The 12,372-nt window shown below is 30.3% G+C and overlaps 1 protein-coding gene across 5 annotated transcripts in view; it reads left to right on the top strand.

Annotated features, from left to right (window-relative positions):
- The window catches only part of LOC118197170 (1-acyl-sn-glycerol-3-phosphate acyltransferase epsilon-like), a 27,864-nt gene extending 15,859 nt beyond the window's left edge, over positions 1–12,005 (top strand). For all 5 annotated transcript variants that reach the window (XM_035368673.2, XM_035368675.2, XM_035368672.2 and 2 more), the window contains 3 exons: positions 852–1,016; positions 6,724–6,847; positions 9,915–12,005. In XM_035368673.2, the coding sequence (XP_035224564.1) occupies positions 852–1,016; positions 6,724–6,847; positions 9,915–10,146 (521 nt within the window). In that variant the 3' untranslated portion in view covers positions 10,147–12,005. The remainder of the gene's footprint in view (positions 1–851; positions 1,017–6,723; positions 6,848–9,914) is intronic.
- Positions 12,006–12,372: the final 367 nt, after the last annotated feature.

Below are 12,372 nucleotides of genomic sequence, written 5' to 3'. Positions count from 1 at the left end.
TAGAACTTCATTAATATTCCAGCATTTCTGTTGGATTTTTAAATTAGAATTTTATTTTCATGCCCAACCTCCTCCTACATAAAAGTAACTAAAGCTTGGAGCAGACATCTGCATTGATGTTTCAGCTTTAACTATAACAGTTATGTACTACTCTTTATTAACTAAAATTAGAATTTTTTACAAAGATAGTTTTCATCTGAAGAGGAGAGACCACTCATTCTCCTCCCCTATACACTCAGAATTTTTTCATTTGAAATTAGTTTTCATATTAATACTTTTTGATTTATAATTAAATGAAATTTAAATATTGTGTACAATGATTTCAGTAACTTGTTGTTTTAAAATTATTTAGAAAATTTAAAGGTAAGAGGTGTTTCAGGAATATCTAAATTTAAAAACTGAACTAATTTATCATAGTTTTTTTCAGTTTTTGAAATATTCTTGGTCAGATTTCTTTATTATTTTGCTCAGAATTTTGTGATATTTTGTATCAAGTATACTTACTATAGAAGCAAAAATGTATAATTTGCATTTCTATGTATTTAGTCAATTAAAAGGACTTATATTTTAACTAAAGCTTAATTTCAATGTTCAAGTAATAATAAAATCTAAAAAGTATTTTTAAACATTATTTTATTTTTCTCATGCTGTGAAAGGCAAGAGTAATATTATTTTGATGTTATAATTTGTTTCTGGATATTCTTAAAATTGTCCTTTTAGTCTAAATATCAGAATTTCTAAAGTTGATTGTAAAAAATATTGCTTTCAGATCTGCTTTAAGACTGAGTAACAAAAATATCCTTAATTAAGCAAATTTAAATATTTAACTGCCTGAATGCTATTTATTACAGGTCTTGTGCCTTTGAAGCATGTCCTCACCCCTAAGTATAAAGGCTTTCACATAGCTTTAGAAAATATGAAAGATAATCTTGATGCAGTATATGATGCAACTGTGATTTATTCTTGTACAAAAGGTGACAAAAAAACTCTGCGTATGAAGGCGCCATCAATGTTTGGTAATTTTGTATTTTGTACTTAAGAACATTTGTTTTATTTTAATTTTGTTTAATATTCATATATATCCTCATGTTAAAAAAGTCTGTGGAAAAGTCATGTCATGTACATGAAACTTCAATTAATTTAATTTGGCTGTTAAAAGAATTTAGCATATCCTATATAATTGTATGATGTGACATCATCCAGGACATTATAGTTTAATTTGTAATGCAAACATTAGTAGAATGTATTTTGCACAATTGAATTAAAACTTTTGTGCTATGTTGCATTTTGAGCAAAGAAGCTTGGGTTTCTTTAATTAGGAAAAGATCCCTATCATGTGATGACCATCCTAAGTGTAAAATTTCTTATGCTGTAATCCCAACATTCTCTCATATTAAAATGGTTCTAAACATTCAACATTTTATACAATTCAAGATATCTAAAATTGCATAATTGCTTGCGTACAAAAAATATCGAAAACATCATTAAACTGCTGCTTCTAGAAATGTTGGGAATGTTGAAGAAAGTGTGTGGCTTCTGGTGGATATTACTTCAAAGGATACTAAATAATAATTTTTTACATTTTATATACAATTCCCCCGTGAGCATTTTCTGTGAACATTTTTAACATATATAAGTAGTATATTTTGTGTAATTGAAGTACATTTTAATGTTTTCTACATACATATGTGTTTTATGATCTAAATAGCTATGTGTACCGAGTGAGCATAAAATCTTTCTTGAGAAAATTAATATTTTATTGAGAAATTTATTTTATTGCACAAAAACTATTATAATTAGACATTTGCTTTTTTTAAAATGGGTAATTGAGTTTTTTTAAAGAAAAGTAGTGAATTGGTAAATTTTAGCATGTGGCCCTTTTTATAGCTTGGAGAATATCAAATTGGTTTTCCAGTTCTAGCTACATGCTCATTGATACTTGAGACAGCATCAGATATTTAGAACTTCAGTATCCTGACTGGTATGGCAAAGAACTGGTATAGCATTCATGAACATTGAACAATAACATCACCAATGCTACCAGTTTCCATAAAACTTTTCATACCAGTTCCTGTTTCTTCTTAAGATTTGGAGGATTGCACCCATACAATCGTCTAAATGACTATTAGTGAGTGATTTAGTTTCACAATACTAAAAAACACAGATACTTTTTTTCTTTCGACACCCTTTTGCTAACTATTATTAGCTTCTGACTATTGTGGTGCCGTCTACTGCAAGATAAAAACAATAATTTTATTAGCTATTATATAATTTTATCTCTTATATAATTTTAGATTGCATAATGATAAAAATTTCACATTTCTATCTCCTGCAGTAATTTTATGTAATTTTTTTTTATTAGGGAAAGACTTTGTGATTACTTTTTAATTTGTAATTTTTAACAATTACATTACAGAAGCAAATATATAGAAAGAAATATAGATTATAACAAGAACAGGAAAAAAAAAAAAAAACTTTGAATGTATGCAAAAGACAATTTGAAATGGTAGCATTGGCAATGTGATGAGACTTTTGATTTCAGTATTTCAATCAGCTATTGGTATCTCCTTTTCCTAGTGTTACAACTCGATATTTTAATAAAAATACAAGTTGAATGCCATATATTTTAATTGGCTTTTCAGTTTTTGAGAATTTAAAACTCCAGAACAAACTGGTTTTGGAAATCTTGACTGATACATTGAAGTGCCACTGAATTAGATTTACCTGATTAGTAGCAAGTTGCTGCTTTCTTTAGCCAGTGGATAGATTCAGAAGAATTGTTTTAAAAGTATGACCTGTGAAATACCTTCTAGAATTTCTCACAAAGCATTTAAGAATGCTGTGAATACACTTAAAAATGAGTGACATGCTTACATACTTCTTCCCACTTCCCCAAAGTACTCAGTAGAATTTCAGGCTAGGTTTTCTGAGCTTCTCCCTGAAGAAATGGCATTAAACTAGATGTTAGCCAACTGAAATCTGTGACATGAGCAGTTGTCTTGCTGTTGTATTCTATTTTCAATGGCATGGCAGAAGAGTATGAAAGAATTAAATGAACTCCCAACAGAGCTTTATATTTAAATGCAGTGAAGGCACTTGGTATCAAATAGGATCTCTTTTGACAAGTCCCATGTCTTGTCAAAAGAAAGAACTACCCAGACTGTCACTGGCCGCCATGACCTTGTATAGCTCACACATGGTATACTGGATCCATCTCTTCATGAAGCTAGCACCATATCAGTTCATGCTGTATGTTTCCAGTCCTTAGTGTATCAGTCATGTTGTTCTGTGGCAGTACTTTTGAAGTCGGTATGATGAAATTAGTGCTGCACATTCCATCTGCTGATGATTGACTCCTTCATTCAGTTGGGTGGTTCCCTGAGCTAGGGTTTGATATCGTTGGCTATGTGTGTTATAACTGAATCTTTGAAGATAACAATCATTCAAGATAATCATAACATCATTCTGCTTGTCAGTTTCAGTTTGCCTCATTACTTTTTTTCCTACTGTCTATGTACTTTTGCCCTACTCTTGATACTGTAAAAAGATAAAAATCTCTCTCTCATTTTTTCTTTTTAACTGTTTCTGCAACTGAATGACTCATGTATCAACCACATATTATTTGTTTTCATTTGAAAGTGTCTGAGTTTTACTCATCTTGGCACCTTGCTTTAAGAGGGCTAAGCTGCCAGCTGTGTATATATATATATGTATATATATATGCCGACAGTGTCTTTATATGTGCAAAAATGAGAGAGTATTGCCATAATATTACACTACCTCTAATTTAATGTCACTTAAGTGTATAAAAGCAATTGAGGTGAACTTGTTGCTATAGCCAGAGAAAGGGCAAATTTGAATTCAAAAGATGTTATAATGACAAATTTTATATTCTCTTAGTCTTTAATTTTATATATTGACTTTTATCGCTGAAAAAGAGAATGTTGTAGCTTACTTACTGCATGTAAAATATTTTTTTTAATAGGGGATAGTTAGAAGTAATCTGAGATAAAATGTGCTTTTACATATATACACTGATCATCAAAATTAAGGAATAATGGCAGAAATAAAACATAACTGATACTTAATGAAAAAATATTAATAGAAATTTATACAAAAGCATTAGTTAATATAAATTACAATATTTAGCAGTTGATTATTTACAAAATATTAAAATTAAAACCAGATTTCTGGAAAATGATGGAAAAATTAAGTCACCTCTTACAGAAAATTTTTTTCTTTAATATGGTGTATGATCCCCTTAGATAGATATGCCTGACTCACATCTCAATTTTATAGAGTTAACCAAATTGTTGATCAAGTCTTGTGGAACTTCATACCACTCTTTCTAAAAGTGCACTTTTGAACATCTGGACGGTCAAGGGAGGAATTTAGTGCTCTGAAATTCAGCACCTAAGGCATCCCACACATGCTGAATTAAGTTCAAGTTGGAGAGTAATTGGCCAGTCCATTCGAGTGATATCTTCTATTTACAAGTATTCTGACACCACATATGTTTGATGAGGCTAAGCATTGTCATCCATTAGCAAAAACTCTGGGCAGACAGCACTCCTAAACAATCTAATTTGGGGCTACAGTACCTCATCCATAAATCTGCGAGTGGTTACAGGACCTTCTTGAAAGATACGCAGCTTAATGTTTGATTCCTCCCCAAACCATTAAACTGCGGTCATAGAAATGGGATACTTCATGGACAAGGAAGGCAAGTTGCGAGTTCCTTCCTCTCTTTTGGTGAAAACGTATCTAGAATCACTGTTAAGACTATATATTGACTTATCCCTAAACAATACTCGTGCCCAATCATCTTGGTTCTATTGAACATTATGACAGCCGTTTAAACAGGCTCATCTGGAAGATGGAATAAGTGGGATAATTAATTGAAATAAACATTGGTTTTCATGCATACAGTCCAACTTCATTAAGCTTTCATACAGCAATAGAACAACTAATTTGAGTTCATTTGGCAGCCTGAAGGTCTAAAACCAAATCTCTCATAGTCTCTTCCCGGTTTCCTTGAGCTGACAACAATAGAAAACGGTCTTCTGATGGAGTTGTTGCTCTTGGTCGCCCTTGACCAGGCTGTCTATCAACTGATCTAGTGCTTAAAAAGCAGCTGTAAACTTTTAATATGACATTTTGAGTGATATTCAAATCTTGGGCGATCTCCATTTGTGTTTGATCTCCCTCGATTGTACCAATTATTTGCTACTTTTGACCTTTGCTCAAATGATGCCTTTGAGCCATAACTACCGAATACTGATTACTCTCAGAAACCACGTTTACTCTAGACAGCACTACAAATCGTAATTCCAACATGCATCCATTGTGCACCACATTGTCAATCACTGAATTTTCATATTTCTGGCACTAATGCATGCATGGAAGTGCAATTTTGTGTTCAATTGTATATTTAATTAACATAAATAATTACAGCATTGGTTTCAACATTAACTTAGGGAGCATATTTTTTCTCATTATCCTTGAATTTTGATGACCAATGTACCTAATGAATGCAAATATTTTCATAAAAGTAGAATTCTCTAAAAAATGTAAATAAAACAATTTTATTACAGTCAAAAGTCGTTAATTCAGCACCCATAATCCGGACCTCAAAGCTAAAAACTTTCTGCGCATGTGCCGCGTTGCCACATGTGCACAGGCGTTTTACGCGTGCACGTAAGACCTTGACTACTGCGCATATGCATGTGCGCAAGTGCAGAATACGTTTTCGCCTGCGCGTTTAATGTATAACGGACGGTGTAAGCTAAAATTATCTAATTATCTATTTCAGTTAATGTTAATGATTGCGTTGTTCCTAATCTTCGAATTGGATCCCGCTTATTATTTTTTGAAGACTGTAAGAGCAATTTTATAAAAGTAAACTTGAACTTTCGATTATGTCAAATAGAATTTCCGATGCTGGAACTTCCAAAGGATCTACAAAACGAAAGTATGTTTCGATGTCTAACAAACAAAAAGTGGAATTGCTGCAAAAAATGGATAAAGACATGAAGAATGTGACAGAGAGGTTAGTGAAAACAAAAAAATTTCGATTGACAAGTTAGTCGGTATTCTCGGCACAGCAATTAACTGTAGTATTTCATCTTGATGCACTCCGTCTTTGATATGATTTAAATCAAATTCCTCGTCATTATAATTCACTTCCAATAGTGAAGAAAATGACACAGAGGTTATTGAAAACGAAAAAATTTCGTTTGACAAATTAGTTGGTATTCTCGACACAGCAATTATAGGACTTGAACAGCGGGGACTGTGTAACTGAACAAGAAATTATGTCTGTTTATAGAATTAAAGAGAAAGTATTATCACATAAAATGAAGCAACTTAAACAACTTACATTGAAAGAAATGTTTAATAAAGTAAACAAATAAATATTAAGCTTTTTTTTTTTTTTTTTTTTGTAAATTTTGATACCTTTTAGATCATAATTGTTCTTTATTTCATAAATTACGGTTTCATATTTTTAATTTTAGAATTTCTGCATGCCATCTTACGAGATTTAAACTGATGATCTATAATCCGGAAAAATCGATAATCCGGAATCGCCGAAGTCCCGATGAATTCGGATCAACGACTTTTGACTGTATAACTATCTCATATTTAGATCCTTGATCCTCAGGTTTATTGAAGCAAAAGTTTTTATTGTGATTCAAGACTTAGTAATTTTATTTCGAATTCCAGAATTTGTAACTGGTTGTTGTGATGCTGTGTATATTCATATTAATCGCATTGATACGTGTAGCATTCCTGCAAATGAATCAGAATTAAAGTTGTGGCTTCATAACATTTTCCTAAAGAAAGACAGGTATGTTAATGAAATTTGTCCTTTTTTAAAATTTTTTGTTTGATATTTTTCAGAAACTTTATTTGAATGTGTATAGTATTACAATTTAAAATCTAAATTTCAGTGCTTTAATGAAATGTATATAAAGTCATGTTTTTAAATGAGTTTTTGACGAAATAAGGTATTTATTTAATCAATTGCATATTCTCCATCTGAATCAATAAGATTCTTCCAGAGTTGTAATAGGTATTTTATGCTATTTCTAAAAATAATCGTCAGGTTTATTGGAGGAAAAAAATCATGAAAGTCTATTTCAAATGCCTCATGCGGATTATATATATATATATATATATTTATCAATGAAATCCTGCAAGGTCATTACCATGGCTAAACAGTTTAAAAAAGGAGAATTTGGTTCATGTGAATGTATGAAGAAAAGTGCAGCTATTCATGCATTCTCTTTGATTAGCATCAGGAAGTTTATGTGGATTAGTTTTTCTTATTTGATTATGGCAAAACACTTGAGGTCCATCTGCTTAAGGTTAGAGTTGCCTTCGGGGAGGACTTTCCAAGGGAAACTGAATCATATAAGTGTTACACGTACAAAAATGCCCATGCAGCCAGCCCGTACACCAGGATTCAAACTGGCAACGAACTACCAGTGTAGTTTATGTGGAATCCATTTTGCTAAATCTGGACACAATTCTAAGTTCCTTCCAGTGGCAACAGAAAGTTGATGATTAATCTCTTTTACTAGCTTTTTAACAGCTGCATAAGGATTTTTTTCAACTGCAGTTTCTACCATGTCATTATCAAAAATGTATACTCACAATGGCTGGCTTTCAAGCTAATGTTGCATTCCCAAAATGTACAGAACAATAATTGGCATTTGCAAATATTAAGAACACTTTTACCATACACTTCTTTTATATTTTTTAGCATTTGTTGCACCATTGCCTTTTCTATGTAGAAAGCATGACATATCTAATGTGCTGTACTGTGACTGTCTGAAGGGCTTTGAAAGATTAAAATTAGCACTCACATTCTTACAGCTATTGTCTTGAGTGCTATTACCAAGATCTTTCTGAAAGTGACTTCTTTTATGGGATTACTTGATATTTACTGAAAGTCTGTATAGTAAAAAATTATATTTTTCAGGAAGAAATATTCAAATTAAAATAAAAGGTAGAAGTTTTAACCAAGTAGTGTACCCATTTTAATGCTTGTAAGTAAATGTAAAAGCATACATTTACATTTGACCATATTTATGTGCATTAGCTACTTACACAGCCAGCTGCCTAAAAGAAGTTATAAAAATATGTAATTTTATTAACAAATCTGCCTAATGTAATTTCACACTTCCAGCTAGTACTTAAATGAATTTATATTTATTGCTTTTAAATCAAATAGTTTGTTAATTAATAACACAATAAATTTGAAAAAAAAATTAATTTAATTTAACACTTTGTTGTTCATCAATAACATGCTGTTACATGAAAGGTAAAAATATTTTAATTTGGGCATTGGCAACACATCTCTTATATCCCTTATATTGCTCAGTTTTTAATCAGACGTTTTCTTAAATTTGACCAAAATACAAATTAAGTAAAAAAAAACAAATACAACATTCAAGCTTTAACCTTCATGCGCACGTTTTGAGGTGAAAAACTGTGTGTTCAAAATTTGGTGGCTGGAGGTGCCACTATTTTCCACAAGGTGTTTAAATTCAATAGATAAATATATTGCCATTTTGCTAAGTGACAACATACTTCTTTTACTTCGGGGTTTTCTGATTATACATGAAAAATGAATAATGCCTTTGGCGAGACTCAAACCTCAGACCTCTCAAATACACGTTGAGTGTGCTAACCATTATACAGTCAAAAGTCGTTAATCCGGACTTGTTGGGACTTCGGCGATTCGGAATTATCGATTTTTCCGGATTATAGATCATCAGTTTAAATCTGGTAAGATGGCATGCAGAAATTATAAAATTAAAAATATGAAACCGTAATTTATGAAATAAAGAACAATTATGATCTAAAGGGTATCAAAATTTACCAAAAAAAATTAATATTTATTTGTTTACTTTATTAAACAATACTTTCAATGTAAGTTGTTTAAGTTGCTTCGTTTTATATGATAAGACTTTCTCTTTAATTCTATAAACAGACATAATTTCTTGTTCAGTTACAAAGTTCCGCTGTTCAAGTCCTATAATTGCTGTGTCGAGAATACCAACTAATTTGTCAAACGAAATTTTTTCGTTTTCAATAACCTCTGTGTCATTTTCTTCACTATTGGAAGTGAATTATAATGACGAGGAATTTGATTTAAATCATATCAAAGACGGAGTGCATCGAGATGAAATACTATATTTAGTAAGGAATTATAAGCCAAATAAAATAAAAACATCTGGCCTGAAGATAAGGATAGTGCTGACAGATCAACTTCCAATTCATTGCGCACCGCAGCGTCCTCCCCAAGCTTTGGCGCAGGAAATTTTAATGAGTTTTTGCGCATGCATCAATGCGACAAAAAGTTTGTGGCTTTAAGGTCCATTATACTACCATTACACTATTACTAACCATTACACCACGAAAGCATGCAGAAAGTACCTTATACATTCATGTATAATTCATTGAGCATTTATGGTGTGCTTTCTCTTTCATATTTGTAAATAATGTTTTAACTCGAACTAGTGTTATGAGAACATTTAAAAATACTGTGCCTGTTACGTATAGCACATATGTAGTTTCAAAAGAAGCGAGAACAGTAAAAATGTTGAGTCCAAAAGAGTTAATGGGAATAAATCTTATTTTGGGGATCCAGTTAAAATATTCATATTCAGTCAAACTTCCTTTAGAGGACAGTAATGAGATAAAAGTTTTGTCCTTTATGACGAAGTGTATTGATCTCCTGCTTCAAGGACTGTTATGCTTCTGTTTAATGATTCAAGAACTGTCTGTTTATGGGGTTCAACTTTATTTAAATTTTCTTTCATCAGGTTTATAAATTTTATATATCATATTTATGTGATTTTGAAAATACGAAGTTAATGTTTTTAATAACTATTTCTTTGCTTTAGACTCCTTGAAGACTATTATAGTGGAAAGCAATCTCCGTCCAAGTGTCTTTTATTATCTCAAGGAATCAGATCTCCTGCAAATCTTTTACAGAATCTAGGTTGTTTTGTCTTCTTCATGACACTCAGTGCTCCATTTATATTTACATCATATGGACGTTCTTTATATTGGAAAACTTGGATCTTCGGCAGTATTTTTGGCTATTTTTGGCTTGGCATTAGGTCAGTCAGTTGATTTTATCTTTTATAGTGGAGAAAAAGAACTGATGCAATCCAATTTTATGAAAATTGCGGAGATCATCTTGCCTAGTCATAAAAATTGCTAGTCTAGAAAAATCACCAAATAATTGTTCAACAAGTTGATCTCTGTAGTTGTAGTTACTCAAACATGCTTGATTAAAATTTCCTGCATGACAAATGTTAACAGTTTTTAGAAACGTATCTATACGATTTTAAGCTTTAAAATGTAGAATAAAATTATTTGTAATTTGTTCTCTGCAGTCTACATTATGAAAGTTAAGTATAGTTAACTGTAGAAGTGGAACTTTATATAATTATGTAATTTTCCACTGAGTATTGAAAATTTTATGCAGAATGATTGCTTTTAAACTGATTAGTAAAAAGCACATCACATATAGGAAAATAAAAGTATGTTTGTTTATCGCAATTAGAAAAAATAAGAGTACGAAACTGCCAGTGAATTTTACTTCCTATCGATGTGAAATTTTATGTTCCTGTGTTGTATATTTCTCTGTTTGAGAATATTCAAGTGTTATTTCATCCTTTAAATTTTAAATAAATTTTACTTTTTTAGAGCTTAAAATTAACTCTGAGTGTCAAGGAATGTTAAATTTATATCTTAATACCATAAGAGCTAGCACTCCTTGGCATAAGTGGATTAAATTAATAATATTTTTACATCTGATGTGTTGTTTTATAGATTACTCTTATAACCTGTGTTAAATGGTTAAAAGTTTATAGAATGCAATACTGTCCTTTCAAATCTATTTAACTGTTAATATTCACTTATATATATATATATGTATGATATTTTAGAATGTTTTGAAAAACATATTTCTACCTTAAGCTATTTAGATACAACTAGTGTTTAATAATGCATTTGGTGAACATTAGCATAAAAGGTTTGTAATATAGATAAATATTAATTATTTCAAAAGTTTTTTTTTACATTTTCAAATTTTATTATTTTATGTTTAAGTTGGGTCATGCTTTAGGTACTTTGCATGAATATTATTAGGCTGCTTGTTATGCTTCCACGTATAACCTTTTTTGAGCAGCAGTAAATTGTAGAAATTGTCAGAAATAGAATTTTCATAGCTCTGCATTTATTCAAGTCTAAAAAAAATTCTGTGTTCAGAAAAAATAATTTTTAGAATCTTTCATTTTGAAGCATGTGGTGAACTTTTAAATGATTTTTTTTAAAATTGACTTAAAACAGTTTTGCTAGATAGAATAGAAATTTTCTTTTTGATCTCTGGTTTTAACTGTTAATATGAAATTTGTTCTCTTGAATTTTCAATCTCAATTTCATTTCTCTCTCTCTCTTTTTTTTCCAACAAAACATAAATGAAGGTGGTATTTTATTTTTAGTTGATATGCTCATAAAAAATTATGTTACTCTGATATCATTAAAAAAATAGTGGGGTGTGAAGAATGAAATGATTTTGGAAATACGTTGTTTTTAATATTTCATGAATTGTATATTTTTGCCTGATTTGGTGTTTGAGTGTGCATAATTTTCTATACTGCCTTTTGTATTTTGAAGTGTGAAAAAGATTTTAGAGTGCCTCAATTTTGCAGCTGTCTGTCAAAAGAGAAACATTATATATGTGTTTTTTCCAAACTGTGAATGTTTCATAAGTTTGTATTATTTTTACTTAGTTTTCTCTAGTCAACAAAGTAATTGTGATTCAAGAAATTTTGGGAAAATGTTATCTCTAAAATGTTGTGAATTACTTGTCATAAAAGCATAATAAATACATATAAAATTGCTTTTATGACAAGTAGGAAAATTGTTAATATTTTCTTACTTGTCATAAAAGCAATTTTATAAATATCATTTAATTTTAGAATACAGTACTTGATATCTGTATACTTACTTTTTAAATATGCAAGAAAGTAGTAGTGTTTTAAATTTTTTTTTCAATATATATATATGTATATATATATGTATAAAATCTAAGTCTTTCTACTTAGATGCTATGCAACACATTAAATTCCAAAGCTACTTATTATTCACAGATCTTCAATGTTTTAAATTTAAATTTGATACCCATTCTGGATCAGGATTTCTTAAACTTTTTTCACTCATTTTGTTGTATTGAATTTGATGGAAGCTTTTTCATCAAATTAAAATTTTGAGATTTCGTCATTTGAGTAAAGTAAAAAGTGATAATATATTAATAATAAGATTGATGGGGCGTATTAAAAATTCAAGAAA

This window comes from Stegodyphus dumicola, chromosome 8 (genome assembly GCF_044657685.1).
Source record: "Stegodyphus dumicola isolate Sdum_Otavi_A_Nest chromosome 8, ASM4465768v1".
Classification (NCBI taxonomy): domain Eukaryota; kingdom Metazoa; phylum Arthropoda; class Arachnida; order Araneae; family Eresidae; genus Stegodyphus; species Stegodyphus dumicola.
Note: the sequence above shows the minus strand (reverse complement) of the source record. Positions and strands in the feature narration are given on the sequence as shown.